This window comes from Pelophylax lessonae (genome assembly GCF_965119305.1).
Source record: "Pelophylax lessonae genome assembly, chromosome: 3".
NCBI lineage: Eukaryota > Metazoa > Chordata > Amphibia > Anura > Ranidae > Pelophylax > Pelophylax lessonae.
The window spans coordinates 521,591,652-521,611,719 of record NC_138770.1 but is presented as its reverse complement, the minus strand read 5'-3'; the positions used below and the strand labels follow the sequence as shown (position 1 = coordinate 521,611,719).

Genomic DNA, 20,068 nt, shown 5'->3' with positions numbered 1-20,068 from the left:
AAGAATGTTTACTTAGTATAGAGAATACAGTAAAGCTCACTTTACACAACTATCCATGCACAAGGAAAATGAAAAAAAGGGATTTTTTTCTTGCATTTGATTAGACAAGAGAAGTGAACACAGCTTGATCTTATTTATTAAGCTAAGTAAACATTAACTTTGCTAAGTGAAAATTCTCTACTCCTTTAGTAAATTGTCATAAGAAACTCCAAACTGATGGAAAATCAAATGGATTGTTTAAAACAGTAGCTAAATAACTTACTAGATACAGCTAGTTAACAATATTGCGTCCGTTGTGCAGTAAAGAGGAACTAACATGCAGCCCGTGTCTTTAAAAAGTTTTGTTTGTGTGCCCCCCCATCCCCACAGTAACCAGTTTTATAGCAACGCTTACATCAACCCAACAGGGAAAGCTTCTAAGGGCTCTTTCACACGGACGTTCATTTTTTGGCTCAGCTCTGGTCCTTTTTTTTTTTCACGGAGCGGATGACACTTGTGTCATCCGCTCCGTATGTCCGCATATCATCCCATCCGTTTGTGGATGATATACGGACATAATGTAAGTCTATGGGCATTGCGGATGTCAGCGGATGACACCGCTGACATCCGATTTTGCTTCCTTTCTGTTTTTTTAACGGAGGAAAAATAGGGTTCTGTTCCGTTCCAAAAAAACGGAACAGAACTGAAAGGAAGAAAATCAGATGTCAGCGGACGGTCATCCGCTGACATCCTCAATGCCATTGACATGCATTATGTCCGTAAATCATCAGCAAAAAAATAGGATGATTTGCGGACATATGGAGTGCCCGTGTGAAAGGGCCCTAACACTGTAGCTTTGCTTTTTCTGGTTTAGTTCTACTGAACTAGCATATGCTAATGACAAGAACTGGCAACAGACAGGTCTTGTTCTCATTTGTTTACATGTGCTTGATTGTTAAGTAGAGTAAACACAAATTGAAATTCGGCAGATTCAGCAGGGACCAGCTGAATTTTGATCCGCGTGTATCACTCTTCGCTCAACAGAAGTCGATAGATTAGCTCAAGACAAACGATTCTGCCGGAAAGCCAACATTTAATCAACGCATGCAGCCAATAAATGCAGCACTATTCGGTACATTCTGGCAGATGGGTAGTCCCCGCTGTCAGAATACAATAGCACAGCGGGGGAGATTCCTGCATCCACATCTATTATGTGGATATAGAAATCTGTCTTTTTTTTTTTTCGTTCAACCAGGAAAAAAACTGTCCATGTGTGGCGGACGTTGCCCTGCCAGGGTCTAGAAGGTGATCGTGACCCAGAATTCTCAACCAGGCAGGTTGAGGGGCTCCAAGTGTTTGTGACATGAAGAGGAAAGTGGTTTTTCAGTTTCCTCAGTGTTTTAAAAAGTCCAGTTTGGGACCTGGAGCCTGGAGATTTCTAAGTGATCCAGGTGGGATGAAATCTCCAATCTTGGGTCCAGCTATTCAGTATAGCCAGCAAACAAATTGGTCAGGTGTGTGCTGGGCTTTTAATAATGACCTGACCATGGTCCCATACTGGACGTTTTTAAACATGGAGGAAACTGAAAAGCCAGTTTCCTCTTCGTGTCACAAGCTCCCTGGGGCCCCTCAACCTGCCTGGTTGAGAATTCTGGGTCACGATCACCTTCTAGACCCTGGAAGGCAACGCTCTGCCACACCAGCTTTAGAGTCAAGGAATCCCATTCAGAGCAGTGTTGTTTAACTGAATTTGTTGGTTCTTCTATACTTTTATATTGTGGAATAAGCAGTGCTTAATGGAGATCTTTAGTGCTACTTTAATTTTCTGATAGAAAAGTTGTTTTATTATTATATATTTTTTATTATATAATATGATAATGCCTATTCAGTATATTATATCTAGAAATAACAAACCTGTACTCATTTTATTTGCATTGAGCTGGAAGTAATAAACTGTTCAATGCCTTGCATGATGTCCATGTTGTGATTCATAACGCAGCGTGAATCATACCTTACCTGCTACTGATTGCACAGAGGGACAAATTCATTTCAGAATAAGAATGAATGAGATTTCTACTGAAATGTCAAAAAGTGATAGAATATAACCGATAATGTATGAGTGTTCTGTGCACTTTTTATGCTACTGCAGCATTGTGTCTTAGTGAAATGTAGAGGAAGAAATTGAGTACATAATGCCGTTGGGTTTTTAATTAATTGTGCAAAGAATTAGCCTTGAAGGTTTGATTTAACATATGTTGTGTATAGTTTGTATTGCTAGCTCTAAGCAGCTCTAATCTGCAAACCAAAGACGATGTGAGTTTTGTCTGAGGGGATCTAAATATAAACTGGAACGTTAGAGATGTGAAATATGTATTGTTCCATACTAAACTGATAATTGTGCCTTGTAGAGCAGTACAGTGTCCTCGGGGAATTCTTCAAGCCTCTGCCGTAAAGCACATATCCTGCTGCTTTATATACTTATTATGGCACATGCTAAATTGTGTGAGTCACATTACATTTCATGTATAAATTCTAATTGCACGTGAGGCTAAAACTGACATTTGCACGTGTGCTCCACAAATTGTTGATATAGTTTAGCATGATCTCAGTGGACAGCTACAGTGTAAGAGGCTTTGGCATCGAAGACTGATTGGACAAACTTTCCTTGTCATCTTGGTATTTTGTGAGCAGAATCAGAGTACAAAAACATGAATCTTTCATATCCACATATCATAGCATATCACAATCCCTCAGTAGAAATACACATAACTTACAGATGGAACAGGAAAACTATAATTTATAGTTATCATGACAATTCAGCCGTCTCCTGCAATAAAACCTATGATGATGTAACTTGTCGTTTACAGTCTTCCATATTTTGGTCACTTAGTGCATCCTTTAGGATTTTTTGGAGTTAAGGAAACTACATTCCTTTTGCCATTTGTAGTTTACACAGAAGAAATATTGTTGTCTGCTTGGATACACAACTAATGCAAAATGACCTGCAGTTCAGTGGAGTGGAATGAACAGCTTCAAACAATATGCAAGAAATTTCCAACATATTAAGTGAACTTTAGGGCAGATAAGCTTGGGGGAAAAATGTCAGGTATATTGGTCCTGTGGCATCCCACTTAAGCTTCCAGAGATCCTCTATATCACATGTGTCAAACACAAGGCCTGTGGGCCAAATCCGGCCCTCCAGGTAATCTCATGTGGGCCTCACAACTCTCCTGCAGCAGTCGGCAGCAGAGAGGAGGACAGAATTTCTCCTAGATCAGTGGTTCTCAACTCCTGTACTCAGGACCCACTAACAGGCCAGGTTTGCAAGATAACTAAATTACATCACAGGTGATCTAATTTGCTGCTCAGTGATTGCAGTATTCTAGTCTGCATCTCCCCAAGGAAATACTTTGGATCTGGCCTGTTAGTGGGTCCCAATGACTGGAGTTAAGAACCACTGTCCTAGATTCTGTGCCTTTCTGTGCAGCCGCTGCACCTTCTAGTCGCCGCCTCCTCTGGTCTCAGCTTTCGGCAGACTCCAGCCCTCCTCTGGTCCTCCTCCAGACCCTGCACTTTCTGTTTCCCCAGTTCCTCCTCCAGCTTCTTGCCAGCATTGGCACATGGTAAGGGGGCGTGCACTGTGATGTAAGAGAGGGTGGGGGACTCTTGACTTCTGATAGTGGGAGGGGCTCTTTACATCTGATGTAGAGGGGTTCTCTGGACATCCAGTCTTACAGATACAGCCGGCCCCTTGAAGCGACCATAATGACGATGCGGCCCGCAATGAAATCGAGTTTGACACCCCTGCTCTACATAGACTAGTATTTGTACGTCTGCCAGAGAATTGTATACTGTTCCTGGATTCAGTATGCCCATGCATCATACTAGCTGGACTATTGTCTGGTCATTAACAATGCCAGGAGAAAGCAGTAGCCTCCAGTCTTCTACACAGGACTCAAGCAAGGTAAGTACCAACATAGATAGGTGCTTGAGCTTTCTGTCTGTCTTTATTTTTCATACATTTTTTTCTGTTCAGAGAAATCATTATCAATTCTGCCTGTTCTGTCCTATATGTTTGGATCCCACAGCAGTCACATGGTTTACCATTGCTATAGTTACACGTTTTTGCAGCTGATAAGCTGAAGGACTGGTCTAACAATATTCTATTGACAGAAATAATAAAGTGATTTATTTTATCATTACCTGGCAGAGTGAAGAAACTAAAGGAGACCTTGGTTGCAGTACAGCAGTTGGATAAGAACATGAGCAGCCTAAGATCATGGCTGGGTCACATAGAATCAGAGCTGTCCAAACCTATCGTGTATGAAACCAGTGATTCTGAAGAGATACAAAGGAAACTAAATGAGCAGCAGGTAAACCCTAAATAAGTATGGTACACCACTCCTGTCGGTAACAGGAGCAAAAGCTTAAATAGCATTGGCACCACATCGTGGGAAGTCCAAGTGCACAAGCACACTTGGCTGTCAATGCACCAGCGATGGAACTAGAAAAAGCAGCTCAATGGTCTTCATTTTATCAGGTATGTTACCTTAGTTACACTGCTGCAATGGATAAGGCAGACTATGCAACGCTGATGTTTTAAAATGCATGGTGCCTGAGGCTGCTGGAACAGTAATTTTATATGATTGTCTGAGCTTTTTAGAGACACTAAGTTGAATAAATGTGGTTCATGTTCATAGTTTTGAAGTTTTTTTTTTTTTTTTTCTACCACCATCTATCTTTCAGGGCAAACTCCAATCCTCTGCTAACCTCTATTGACAGATGATAGACAGGTTGATGTTGATCAGGATATGCAATTTTTAAAATACAAAAATATACCGTAATTGAATTAAATCCTTTAATGGTGGCACTTTCTCCGAAACCTAGGCTATTTCTCTACTGCCTGTGGTATCACTGAAGCAATTGCTTTAAAACCACTGCAAGTCAGAATTGGAGGCCTCTGTATGTAGTTCTTGTGCCTTAGGTGACCCTACTCATAATGGAGTCCCCAATTTAATTTATAAATACAAGGATAACTATGTACGACAACCAACAGATCTTCATTATTGGTGCAATAGAGAACTCTAATAAAGAAATCTACAAACTTTTGGGCATACTGCTGCAGTGGCATATTTACTACAGCAGGGATTCCCAAACTACGGCCCTCCAGTTGTTCAGGGACTACAATTCCCATCATGCCTAGTCATGTATGTGAATGTCAGAGTTTTACAATGCCTCATGGGATGTGTAGTTCTGAAACAGCTTCAGGGCCACCATTTGGGAATCCCTGTACTACAGCATTTTATTCTGTCTGATGATGAGTGTCTGTAACATTACAGGGACTCTAAAGAACGCAGCCTGACAAACTTTAACAGATCTTTAAACATTTGAAAAAGAAGGGATGTGAAGTCCAATGAAAGCTTATATGCAGTGCCGGGACAAGGCCACCTAGCACCCAGGGTGAAGATGCCAAACGGTGTCCCCCCCCCACCCCCCGAGATTTATGAGCATTGTGTGTTAGCAAAAATTCCACCCCAAAACAATTTGAGCACTAATCTGCACATTTACCCCTAAACATAAATTCCCTTTGAAAGCCAAATTCTCCCTAACAATGATTGCCCCTCTTCCCAGTACAAATTCCACCCCCCAATCCTGCATAAATACAACCCCCCCCCCCCCCAATCCCCCTCCCAGCTTAAGTTTTCTCCTTCCCTAAATTCCCGCCTCCTAGCACAAAACCTCTACTCAATTTTCACCTCTGAGCACATATCTCCCTCAATCATTCCTACTAGCATTAACCCCCCCCCCCCCAATCACCCTTCCTAACACAAATCCCCCCTTCTAGCACAAATCCTCCAAAATTATTCTTCGTAGCATGTCACCCCCAGCACAGACCCTCCCCCTTACGAATAACCCCTCCTAAAGCAAATCTAACCCCACGACCCCAGAATTCCCCATTCCAGCACACATTTCCCCTTTTTTCCATTCCAGTACAAGACCCCCCTTCAAGCACAAATCCCATCACCCCAGGCAGCTGCTCCTTCTGCCCACCCCTAGTCCTGGCTCTACTTATATGCATCAATTCAGCCATCATATGCATTAAGATAGCTGCACAATAAAAACACTCACTTGTTATTTTGGTTTTTCATTTGATTTTACCCCACTAAATTACAGGGAGTTCCGTACATGTGCGCTTTTTCTGTTCAGTAACTCCAAATGAAACACATACCAATAGAAGTATCAATCCATGAATAACGAAAGGTCCTTTTAGCAACTGAACTTATCATTGTGTGAAATGTAGTGATTGCTACACCTGATGGGAAATAGTAATTAGCAACTTTCCAATAATTTATGCGCTAACCACAGCCGTTGGCTGTAGTGACCTTAAGGGTAGATTTATAGGTGTGGTGAGACTACACTGGGTGGCGATTCCAGCACAGTCCCACCATACCCCCACCACAAGACTATGCCTTGTCTCTGGTGTGGATGGTTTACACCACTGTGTGACCGGTGGTGTGTGTGTGCTTAAAAAAATGACTGCATGCTGGCTGATAGAACTTTATGAAATATCACTATGTGACATTTCAAAAAATTATTATTTTTTTTTAGAAAAGCAAACAGTGTGATGTGTTGAGATCGGAGCATCAGCACTGCGTTAACCACAATGCACACCAGCCCTTGCATTGCAATCCAGCGGCTGGTGTGAATGTTCCCTTAGTAACATTTTTTGCACTTTATTCACAAAATAATAAACTGTATATAAACTGCATATATAACTGTATATATATTGTGGTTTATTTGACTTTCACTGCAATAAGAGCATACTAGTATACAGATATTAGCAAAATAAAAACGAGATGGAAGAAATGCATGATATTTGTGTGGCTTATTTATCTTGTTCATAAGCACTAATAGCATGTACAGTCCAGTTATTAGGATTCACACCTAATAACAGAGAATGAGGTTGTTTTTACTCTTTGACTGACTGTTAAAGCTTTACAAGTATATTAAGAATATGAAATGTATTTCTTCTTCACAGATCACTTATAACTAAGCATTGCAGAATATGTCACTGTTTTGGAAACTGTTTCAGAGTTTACAGTGCATCATTTTTACCAGCTATTCGTAAAGATTCAGCTTAGGCTCCTTAAACTTAGGTGGTCTGATCAGGTCTGCCTGACAGTTTTTCTGGGTGACCTGATCCGAAGGTCCATGCATTCCTATGGACAGGTGGGTGTAAATAGACATGTGTCCGTTTACACCCGCCTACCTCTAGGTAAAAAATGGAAGGGGGTTCATCCCTTTCTGTTTAGGTGAATCTGATCAGAGCATTGGGTGTAAATAGATTGGGGAGTCTGTTTACTCCTGGCTGCCCGCTCTGCTCTGATCAGTAGGGGATCTGTGATCCCCAGCTGATCAGAATGGAATCCACTCCATGTGAAATGGGGATTAGAAAAATTAGTCAATAACTGTATGAAGTGCCGCAGATGCCCTTTAGTTTAATGATGTATTGTAAAGGCCATGTCCATACAACACTGAGGGGTTGATTTACTAAAACCGGAGAGTTCAAAATCTAGTGCAGCTTTGCATGGTAGCCAATCAGCTTCCACATTTTTTTGTTAAAGCCTAATTGAACAAGCTGAAGTTGGAAGCTGATTGGCTCCCATGCACAGCTGCAGCAGATTTTGCACTCTCCAGTTTTAGTAAGGCCTCTTTCACATGGAGCAGACCGTATTGCGATCCGCTCCGGGACTTTTTTTTTTTTTTTACGGACTTACGGACACCAATGACACTTGTGTCATCCGGTCCGTATGTCCGCATATCATCCCATCCGTTTGCGGATGATATACGGACATGATTTATGTCTATGGGTTTGCGGATGTCAGTGGATGACACTGCTGACATCCGATTTTGCGTCTTTTCCATTTTTTAAACGGAAGAAAAACGGAACAGAACTGAAAGGACGCAAATCGGATGTCAGCGGATAGTCATCCGCTGATATCCGCAATTCCATTGACATGTATTATGTCAGTTTTTCATCCGCAAACGGATGGGGTGATATACAGACATACGGAACACCCGTGTGAAAGAGGCCTAAATCAACCCCTGAGTTTCCCACAGCTGATTCATTCATAACTATCAAATACCGATGTGGGATTTTTGAATTAAGTTACCCAGTCAGATATTTTTAAAGGATGCTTCGACTGGATTCCCATTGGTATAGCATATTTAAATGCAAATTAAATGAAAGCAGTAAAAAAAGTGAGATACTTGTGATGACCTGGAAAGAAAGGAATACAATGTATGACTGTTATTGAAAGGGAATACCATGACTATGGCTGTAAATTCTCATTGCCAGCTGGCAGGGGAGTAAAACATCACTTTTGGATTCTAGAATAAAGTATGTACAGTGCTCACCCCTTTCCGACAGCAAATTAAATAAATCAATAGATAATCTATATAGTATATAAATAAAATTTACACGTTAAGTTGATCTAACAAGTGTAAAATAGCTTGATGGATTTACTTGATCTTTATTTGTATATATTATACACATTCGTTATTTTGCAGTCACCTAGCAGGGGTAAGCGCTGTACAGATATTATGCTATGTTAGAATAATGCGATTCACATTATATTTATAGCAGCTTTAGAGGTTTAAAATCCCTAATATAATATAGATATAATAATTGTTATAGTACAGTACTTTTGTAAAAATGTAATCTGTTTTGTATTGACTTGTAAAAATCAAGTTTCTTGAACAGTACTGAAGGAATCTTGGGGGTGCCTATGGCACAATCAAGTAAACATTGGCAGAAGCCTCTTTCACGTTTCAAGTTAAAAAAGTGATTCTGAAGGACAGAGCTTTACAGTTTCAAACATGTTGTTGAACACTTTGGATGGAAGTACTTCTCAGAATATACTAGATTCATATGTGCTCAAATCCAGTCATTATGTGGATTTGAACTGCTTCTAAGACAATGTACTCAGTACATTACTGTTTAGGACTCTTTTGCATTTTAGTTCCATTTGTTTGCTTTCATTTTGTTTATTTTTCATCTGTTACGTTAAGGGCCAGTTCACATTATTGAAATGCAGCCTGGATGCGTTGCAGATGCTTTTCTGCATGCACGTTTTTGACGCGTTTTTGATGCCTTCCAGTGCATTTTTGATGCGTTTTTATGCAGTCCAGTGCATTTTTTCCAGCCTCTTTTTTCTTACCCTTAACCACTCAAGCCCCGGAAGATTTTACCCCCTTCCTGACCAGGGCCTATTTTGCGATTCGGCACTGCGTGACTTTAACAGACAATTGCGCGGTCGTGCAACGCTGTACCTAAACAAATTTGACGTTCTTTTTTCCCCACAAACAGAGCTTTCTTATGGTGGTATTTGATCACCTGTGCGATGTTTTGATCATGCGCTATGAACAAAAAAACAGCGACAATTTTGCAAAAATAACAATATTTTTCACATTTTTTTATATGAAATTCCCCCAAAAAAATTTAAAAATTAAAATTTTTAAAAATTTTTGGCGAATTTGTTTTCTGCTACATATGCTTGGTAAAAAAAAATCACAATAAGCGTATTTTGATTGGTCTGCGCAAAAGTTATTTACTAACTAAGGGAGAGATTTTTGTTGTTTTTTTTTTAACGAGTAATGGCGGCGATCTGCGATTTTTTTTTGAGATATTGCGGCGGACAGAACGGCGCACCAGTGACATTACTACAGTAATCAGTGCTATAAATATGCACTGTTACTGTAAAAATGACACTGGCAGGGAAGGGGTTAACTTTATTGGGGAAGGAGGGGTTAAGTATGTCCCTAGGGGCGTGTTTCTAACTGTGATTGGACATGGCTGGTGTAAGAACAGAGATCAGCGGTCCTACATAGTAGAACCGTGTGATCTAAATTTTTACACAGGGGAGAATGACAGGCGGCTTTGTTTACATTAGCCGCCTGCCTTTCTCCCTTCACGGCGCACGATCGCGAGTGACCGTTGGACATCGGGTCCGCCGGTCACATGCACTGACTTGTTAGGGAACGAGCCGGGGCGGGCGCGTGCCTCCGGGGGCGCGCGCTCGCCCGCTATTGGCTCACAAGCTAGTGACGTACCGGTACATCACTTTGCCTGGCCGGGGCTGACCGCCGCAGTATATGTACTTGCGGCGGGCGGCAACCGGTTAAAAAAGAATGTGTGTTCCAGTGCATTTTTGGTGCGTTTCGGTGCGTTCTACTTTTATTTCTGGGACTGGAACACACTGGAACTGCAAGCTCTGGTGTAAACTATGCCATTGGAAACAATATAACCTACTTTCCACGTGTTTTTGTTGCAGAAAAAAGCGCACTGGACTGCATGTGGTGTGATCTGGCCCTAAAGGTTTAAAGTACATTTTCCTACCTCTAAAGTTAATCTGTCCCTCTATTTATGCTTTCTTGGTGTCTTTAATGCCATCTAAATCAATGACAACAACAAACACACACACACACACATCATGGGTTGAACAGCAAACACACACGCACACACATCATGGGTTGAACAGCAAACACACACGCACATCATGGGTTGAACAGCAAACACACACACGCATCATGGGTTGAACAGCAAACACACACACACACACACACACACACATCATGGGTTGAACAGCAAACACACACGCACACACATCATGGGTTGAACAGCAAACACACACGCACATCATGGGTTGAACAGCAAACACACACGCACATCATGGGTTGAACAGCAAACACACACACACACACACACATCATGGGTTGAACAGCAAACACACACACACATCATGGGTTGAACAGCAAACACACACACACACATCATGGGTTCAACGGGAGGAACTGATGTCTTTTTTCAACCTCACAAACTATGTAAATATGACAAGGAATAAGTGATTTCATACCCCATTGGCTAAATGCTTGTTCCTTGTCAGTGTCTTCAGAAAGTACTAAGCACAGAGACAGCCAGGCAATTGGCATTTGCAGGAGAAGGTTGTCAATTGCAACCTCTATTTTTCTTTCAGTAGAGGTTTTTTGTAAATTTCTGCATATACAGTCTGATTATCCTTCTCCATAAAGAGTATAGATGTTCTATTGTATTCTGCATCAGCGATGATGGATATTATTTGACACACTGTGGTTATTACAAACTGGGCTGAAATATATTGTTTAAGTCATTGTTAAGATTTGATATTTCACTTTTCTAGTGCAGGTTAGGATATGAAAACAACATTGAGGAAGACACTAGATTGGGAAGACCATATTTACCACATTCTAGTACTGATGAGCAGCACAGGGAATGTTAAGGTAGATTTGGATGTGGGTCTAAATCTACCTTTCTTCTGAAGCATGATCCATAATTGGACAACTTGGACAATTGGAGACAACTGACAGGTAGTGAGGAAGGGACATGGAACCTTCTAACCTCCTGTTTTAACCCCATTTTTGCCAACAAACATGCCGCGACCATGCACTCAGCTGTGGGGTGTTTGCAGCACTTCCCCATTTGCATGAATGTGCCATGTTTGGCAGGCTTGCCGCCCGTTGATCACTACATCATGTCGAGTAATATTTGCTGCTGGCATGAATCATCATGATCTCGGCATGTAAACACCACCATTCACTGCCTATTAGCAAAAATGCAGTTCAACTGCATTTTTAGGTTGTTTCTGCATCTAAATTAAGCCTTACACAATAGTATATAATAATTTGATACATTGGGGTTGGTTTACCAAAGGCCAATAGACTATTCACTTTTCAAGGGAATTTTCCCTTAGCTTAGTGATTGTGGTGACAATTTAATTTGCAAAGAAAACCCATTCAAATGCAAGGAAATACAATTTGGAAGGAAGGAAGGAAGGGATTTTGGTTGCACATGATTGGATGATAAGAATCAGCAGACCTTCAACCAATTCCCTAACCTAAGGGAACATTCCCTGGTCAAAAGAACAGCCTATTTGCCTTTAGAACATCAACCTAATTGTATCTAATCTTTGCTTACAGTCTGTAAACTTCAATAAAACTGCATCAAGTTTACAGTCTAGTATAGTGTGTGTATATATCTTGATATGAACAGCTTCAGTACTAAATAAAAATCCTATTTTACATGTATTGGAAGAATAAAAAATGTGCTATGTGGCACTGTGTCATTTTGAGGCATTTATTTCAGGAACTTCAGAGAGACATAGAGAAGCACAGTACCGGAGTTGCATCGGTTCTAAATCTCTGCGAAGTACTTCTGCATGACTGCGATGCTTGTGCCAATGACAGCGAATGTGATTCCATTCAGCAGGCCACCCGCAGTCTAGACCGCAGGTGGAGGAACATCTGTGCCATGTCTATGGAGAGGAGACTCAAGTAAGTTTTTAACCTTTTGGGTCCAGGGCAAAACACGGTGTGATTTAAACACAAATATGCTCCTTTTCTTTACCAAAATACTAAGCAGTTGCTCAGACCATTAGTTACAGAAATCAAAGAAGAAGAAAAAATTGTGATATCCCGGGTTGTAATAGAACGCTAGCCAAAATGTATTTTTATCACCCTATTTTTATTTTTTTAAAATAAAACAGCATTGAAGGTTAGGAAGGATCCTCTGTAATGTTTTTTTTTTTTTTGTTTTTGCTGCCTGTGCCCTGGTCAGGAATTTTTTTCAGAGACTTGATAGGAAGTCAACAGGTAACCCCCAACAGATATGGAGAATTCCAAGTTTGATTGGTGTCACTAAATTTTTTTTTCATTTTTCATCACTATTCATTCTGGTGATAATATTTGCTCACCGTGGCAAACAAATGGTGGGGGTAAATCTCATTAATGAGGGACAGGCAATGATTAAACCTGGCAGAGGTTCTATTACTCACACACTGCATAAAACTAGAGAAAAGATTTTGGCTGAAAGGTTTCTTAAAGCATATTCTTCACCAAGCAGTGAACACTAAAATGTAGTTTACAACATAAATGGGTAGCAGATCATAATGAATATGCTCCAATATAGAACTTTTACAAGCCACCACCCCAAAACTTAAAATGAAAATCTGCAATATCTATAATAATAATAGGTATGAAAAAACTTGTATAGGGTTGAGATTGGGAATTTAGCTGTATCTAGACATAAAGCTTATTAATTCGGGTGAATGCTGAGCCAAATGTAGGCCAAAGGTAAAAATGGGTAAAAAATGGGTAAACATGTCAGCCGCTCAGATCAAACTTCATACTGTAACTATTTAAAGGAAAGGTACACATGGGTAGGAAGGTACACTGAACAATACATCTTCCAGAGCTCGGCCTAATTAGCTAGCACAAAAGAAAAAACAAACTAAATTGCTTCTCACAGAGTTTTTTGCTACACACATTTGTTACTATATGTGGAGCCGTACTGCTGTGGTGCAAATCCTAAACTTTCTGTGCTCCCATTTAATGTGACAAGCCTATGGGTGAAAGGCTCCAGAATAAACACTGACTTGGTTCGGGGCCACATATTAGGATGAGTGACTGTGTCCATGCAGCTTCTGCTTCCTAATAGATTTCATTAGACTGCTGGCATGCAGCATCTGGAGTTTAGACATGCTGCAATGATTGGCCAGTTCACGGTATATGGGCCTCACCGCCTATGTGAACAAGGCCTGAACCAAAAAAATGTTAGACACCCCCAATCTATTTATAACTAGCAAAGGAAAGATGCATATGCTTTGACAGGCAGTATAAAAATCCCTAGTACTCGATTCAGCTAGACTACCTAATTGATTCTAACATTTAGATTAAAAATAGAGGTTTTGGTTTTATGCATTTGCAAATATATTTAAATAAAGTATATTTGTAGATATATGTGAAGCTACACTGCCACAGCAAGGCTTCTGTGCAAAATGTGCTGCTTAGCTCTAATCTATCTTTAAGTGCCCAAGGTGGGACATAGATGCCATTTTATGGTTTGCTAAATGTGGTGGTAGAAAGGGGCTAAGGCCCCTTTCACATGGGCTTTCCGATCAGGTCCGCCTGTCAGTTTTTCAGGAGGACCTGATCAGACGCTATATTCACCCTTTTGGGTCAATGGATGTCAGCGGTGACATGTCCGCTGACACCTTCTGCTAACCGATTTGATCCTGTTAGTAAAATCTAGACGGATGGTAATCCTATTTTCCATCTGTCTGGTGGATCGGATCTGATGGGATCGGATGAAAACGGACAGGTGGTCCGTTTTCATCTGATCTCCCCATAGAGGAGAGCAGGACTCTAATGGCGCTTTTCCACTGCATGGAACCGTACCGGTTCGGCATGCTTTTGTGCTTTTCCACTGCTGGTACCACATGGTATAGGGTCGGAACGGTTCGTTACGGTACGGTATAGGTTTGCTTTTCCACTGCATGGAACCGAACGGTACGGTACGGCTCTGAAAAAACAGTACCTACTCGATTGTGGTTCCAACAGGTACCAAACTGGTACCATATCCCACAATCCTTTGCATGCAGTCACTACTAGCCACTGATTGGTCAGAGAATCCCACCCACCCCGTCGTTATCCCACCCACTTAACTTAGTACTACTTTAGTGGAAAAGCAAGCCTATACCGTACCGTACCGAACCGTTCCGACACTATACCATGCGGTACCAGCAGTGGAAAAGCATACCGGGCCAAGCAGGGCCGAGTAGAGCCGACCCGGTACGAGCCGGTACTTGCAGTGGAAAAGTGCCATATCAGGTCCGTCTCAGCACAGTGAGTGGAGAAGGACCTGTCATCCGCCTGCTCAGCAGGGATCTGCAGATTGATGATCGTCCGCTGAGCAAAGTGGACTCCGCTAGGTGGGATGCCCTTGTGAAAGGGCCCTTAAACTGGACAGTGCAAAATCTGGTGCATCTATGTATGGTGGCCAATCAGCTTCTAACTTCAGCTTGTTCAATTAAGCTTTGACAATAAAACCTGGAAGCTGATTGGTTTCAATGCAGAGCTGAAACAGGTTTCGCACTCTCCAGTTTTAGTAAATCCCCCCCACTGGGTGACCTCAGCTGCTTCCAGCTAGTCTGAATTTCTGGTTGTGTTGCTGCACAATTAATACGGCTCCAAGGTAAGCCAGCTGTCACTTTATTCATTACTATACTTGTGTCCTGGTTTGGGAACATGCATTTATACCTGTCTCATTCATTCAGCATGTTCTACCAGCTCCAGCATGTTTACAATGTTCCTTTGTTCAGTCCTTACTGCAGAGGTTCAACTAGAAAGCAACTGGTTTGATCCAGCAGAAGCAGTTGCACATCGATCAAGTTTAAATGTCATGACCTGGCTAGCCGCCACAGTTTTTTTTTTTTTTTTCCTTAATGCCACAGCTGTTGCTTGTAAATCATTCAGTAGCAGAGACCAGTTATCACCAGGCAATGACCAGGTATTGGCCTCTAGTACAAATTAAGCAATGTGTCATAATAAAAGGTTTATGCCTCTACTTCTAGGATCGAAGAGACATGGCGACTTTGGCAGAAATTCCTGGAGGACTTTTCTCGCTTTGAAGATTGGCTGAAAATTTCGGAACGGACAGCTGCCCTCCCCAGTTCTTCTGGTGTGCTTTATACAGTGGCAAAGGAAGAACTGAAAAAATTTGAGGTTATTTAAAAATGTATTTCACTATGATATAGGATGCTTGTGTTTGAGTAAAAAATACAGTAATTAGAAAATTATGATTCAGATAAAAACCCATCCATGCCAACTGAATATATTCTATGTTATTTTTGTGGGGAGTTCTTGATTTTTCACCATGATTTTGACCATCATGATTCTGGAAATTAACTTTAATTTTCATACTTTTTTTTCTATTGCAAAATAATGTAAACTGCACAAATAATTTTGACCAAACACTAGTGTTGAGCGAACACGGACTGTATTATTCGTGTTCGTACCGAATAATTGGATTTTTTTTACCCGAACACGGACACGGACACTTTACTGTATGTTCGGGTAAAAATCCGTGTTCGGTCGTTTTATTTCCGGGTTTTGCATGCTTTGGCGCTCTTTTCATGGCGGGCTTTCAACAGCCAATCAACAATCGTTTAACTGGTGTGCCTTAAGCCATCCCAGCCATGCCTGCAAATGTCTTAGTAGCTGTGATTGGCCGTCTGAAGCATGTGACCAAGTCTTTATAAGTTCGAGGCAGCCGCCGCAGCAGCGTCATTCTGCTGCTTAGCTAAGGGACAGAGCACACATCAATGTGCTGGCTGCTGATTAGGGAAAGATAGGCAGGAAAAAAACATTTGTGTCCGGATAGAATTGAGGGACAGATCGGAGTGTTTAGGCAGGGCGAGTTGTAGGCATTTTAGGGATAGAGTCTGCTGAATTATAGGGTCAGTGTCTTCTACAAACTACAATCGATATTGCTGTGTGGGGGGTGGGGTCTGCACTCAATCCTGATCTACGATCTCTTCTCAATCCTGTTAGGGACAGAGTCTGCTGAATTTTAGGGAAACTGTGTTCTACAAACTACAATCGATATTGCTGTGTGGTGTGGGATTGGAGATAGGCAGGTGTCAGTGATCCACATCCATTTTTCTGTGTGTGAGCTGCAGTGAACACAATCTTTTTGGGCTGCAGTGAACACAATCTTTTTGGGCTGCAGTGAACACAATCTTTTTGGGCTGCAGTGAACACAATCTTTTTGGGCTGCAGTGAACACAATCTTTTTGGGGTGCAGTGAACAAAATCTTTTTGGGGTGCAGTGAACACAATCCTTTTTGGTGTGCAGTGAACACAATCTTTGTGGGGTGCAGTGAACAAAATCCTTTGTGGGGTGCAGTGAACACAATCTTTTTGGGCTGCAGTGAACACAATCTTTTTGGGCTGCAGTGAACACAATCTTTTTGGGGTGCAGTGAACAAAATCTTTTTGGGGTGCAGTGAACACAATCCTTTTTGGTGTGCAGTGAACACAATCTTTGTGGGGTGCAGTGAACAAAATCCTTTGTGGGGTGCAGTGAACACAATCTTTTTGGGGTGCAGTGAACAAAATCCTTTTTGGGGTGCAGTGAACAACATCCTTTTTGGGGTGCAGTGAACACAATCTTTTTGGGGTGCAGTGAACAAAATCCTTTGTGGGGTGCAGTGAACACAATCTTTTTGGGGTGCAGTGAACACAATCTTTTTGGGGTGGAGTGAACAACATCCTTTTTGGGGTGCAGTGAACAAAATCCTTTTTGGGGTGCAGTGAACAAAATCATTTTTGGGGTGCAGTGAACACAATCTTTTTGGGGTGCAGTGAACACAATCTTTGTGGGGTGCAGTGAACACAATCTTTTTGGGGTGGAGTGAACAACATCCTTTTTGGGGTGCAGTGAACAACATCCTTTTTGGGGTGCAGTGAACACAATCTTTTTGGGGTGCAGTGAACACAATCTTTGTGGGGTACAGTGAACAGAATCTTTGTGGGGTGCAGTGAACACAATCTTTGGGGGGTACAGTGAACACAATCTTTTTGGGGTGCAGTGAACACAATCTTTGTGGGGTGCAGTGAACACAATCTTTTTGGGGTGGAGTGAACAAAATCATTTTTGGGGTGCAGTGAACAACATCCTTTTTGGGGTGCAGTGATCAAAATCCTTTTTGGGGTGCAGTGAACACAATCTTTTTGGGGTGCAGTGAACAAAATCCTTTGTGGGGTGCAGTGAACAGAATCTTTGTGGGGTGCAGTGAACACAATCTTTGGGGGGGTACAGTGAACACAATCTTTTTGGGGTGCAGTGAACACAATCTTTGTGGGGTACAGTGAACAGAATCTTTGTGGGGTGCAGTGAACACAATCTTTGGGGGGTACAGTGAACACAATCTTTTTGGGGTGCAGTGAACACAATCTTTGGGGGGTACAGTGAACACAATCTTTTTGGGGTGCAGTGAACACAATCTTTGTGGGGTGCAGTGAACACAATCTTTGGGGGGGTACAGTGAACACAATCTTTTTGGGGTGCAGTGAACAACATCCTTTTAGGGTGCAGTGAACACAATCTTTGTGGGGTGCAGTGAACAACATCCTTTTAGGGTGCAGTGAACACAATCTTTGTGGGGTACAGTGAACAGAATCTTTGTGGGGTGCAGTGAACACAATCTTTGGGGGGTACAGTGAACACAATCTTTGTGAGGTGCAGTGAACACAATCTTTGTGGGGTGCAGTGAACACAATCATTGTGGGGTGCAGTGAACTCAATCTTTGTGGGGTACAGTGAACACAATCTCATACTTCTGAAGATTTGAGGGTGCTGCCTGTTCCATACTCCCCCTACTCCTCATCTAGCCTTTTAGGGGTACAAACAATAGTAATTGGGGCCTAGTGTGGTTGTGTACGTGTGATATACATACACTTTTTTTGGATCATATTTTCTATTCCGCTATTTAATCAAAAACCTTTGGGGATCAGTTAAATTGGGGGATAGTCTGTGTTGGTACGTGTGAGAGAGATCCACCTTTCCAAGTTGTTGGGGTTCATCTCATACTTCTGAAGGTTTGAGGGTGCTGCCTGTTCCATACTCCCCCTACTCCTAGCCTTTTAGGGGTACAAACAATAGTAATTGGGGCCTAGTGTGGTTGTGTACGTGTGATATACATACACTTTTTTTGGATCATATTTTCTATTCCGCTATTTAATCAAAAACCTTTGGGGATCAGTTAAATTGGGGGATAGTCTGTGTTGGTACGTGTGAGAGAGATCCACCTTTCCAAGTTGTTGGGGTTCATCTCATACTTCTGAAGGTTTGAGGGTGCTGCCTGTTCCATACCCCCCCTACTCCTCATCTAGCCTTTTAGGGGTACAAACAATAGTAATTGGGGCCTAGTGTGGTTGTGTACGTGTGATATACATACACTTTTTTTGGATCATATTTTCTATTCCGCTATTTAATCAAAAACCTTTGGGGATCAGTTAAATTGGGGGATAGTCTGTGTTGGTACGTGTGAGAGAGATCCACCTTTCCAAGTTTTTGGGGTTCATCTCATACTTCTGAAGGTTTGAGGGTGCTGCCTGTTCCATACCCCCCCTACTCCTCATCTAGCCTTTTAGGGGTACAAACAATAGTAATTGGGGCCTAGTGTGGTTGTGTACGTGTGATATACATACACTTTTTTTGGATCATATTTTCTATTCCGCTATTTAATCAAAAACCTTTGGGGATCAGTTAAATTGGGGGATAGTCTGTGTTGGTACGTGTGAGAGAGATCCACCTTTCCAAGTTTTTGGGGTTCATCTCATACTTCTGAAGATTTGAGGGTGCTGCCTGTTCCATACCCCCCCTACTCCTCATCTAGCCTTTTAGGGGTACAAACAATAGTAATTGGGGCCTAGTGTGGTTGTGTACGTGTGATATACATACACTTTTTTTGGATCATATTTTCTATTCCGCTATTTAATCAAAAACCTTTGGGGATCAGTTAAATTGGGGGATAGTCTGTGTTGGTACGTGTGAGAGAGATCCACCTTTCCAAGTTGTTGGGGTTCATCTCATACTTCTGAAGGTTTGAGGGTGCTGCCTGTTCCATACTCCCCCTACTCCTAGCCTTTTAGGGGTACAAACAATAGTAATTGGGGCCTAGTGTGGTTGTGTACGTGTGATATACATACACTTTTTTTGGATCATATTTTCTATTCCGCTATTTAATCAAAAACCTTTGGGGATCAGTTAAATTGGGGGATAGTCTGTGTTGGTACGTGTGAGAGAGATCCACCTTTCCAAGTTGTTGGGGTTCATCTCATACTTCTGAAGGTTTGAGGGTGCTGCCTGTTCCATACCCCCCCTACTCCTCATCTAGCCTTTTAGGGGTACAAACAATAGTAATTGGGGCCTAGTGTGGTTGTGTACGTGTGATATACATACACTTTTTTTGGATCATATTTTCTATTCCGCTATTTAATCAAAAACCTTTGGGGATCAGTTAAATTGGGGGATAGTCTGTGTTGGTACGTGTGAGAGAGATCCACCTTTCCAAGTTTTTGGGGTTCATCTCATACTTCTGAAGATTTGAGGGTGCTGCCTGTTCCATACCCCCCCTACTCCTCATCTAGCCTTTTAGGGGTACAAACAATAGTAATTGGGGCCTAGTGTGGTTGTGTACGTGTGATATAC

At 41.7% G+C, this 20,068-nt stretch overlaps 1 protein-coding gene across 2 annotated transcripts in view; it reads left to right on the top strand.

Moving 5' to 3' along the window:
• SYNE1 (spectrin repeat containing nuclear envelope protein 1) overlaps window positions 1-20,068 on the top strand; it is a 645,053-nt gene that overhangs the window by 568,545 nt on the left and 56,440 nt on the right. For both annotated transcript variants that reach the window (XM_082249740.1, XM_082249741.1), the window contains 3 exons: window positions 4,190-4,352; window positions 12,161-12,348; window positions 15,426-15,576. In XM_082249740.1, the coding sequence (XP_082105866.1) occupies window positions 4,190-4,352; window positions 12,161-12,348; window positions 15,426-15,576 (502 nt within the window). The remainder of the gene's footprint in view (window positions 1-4,189; window positions 4,353-12,160; window positions 12,349-15,425; window positions 15,577-20,068) is intronic.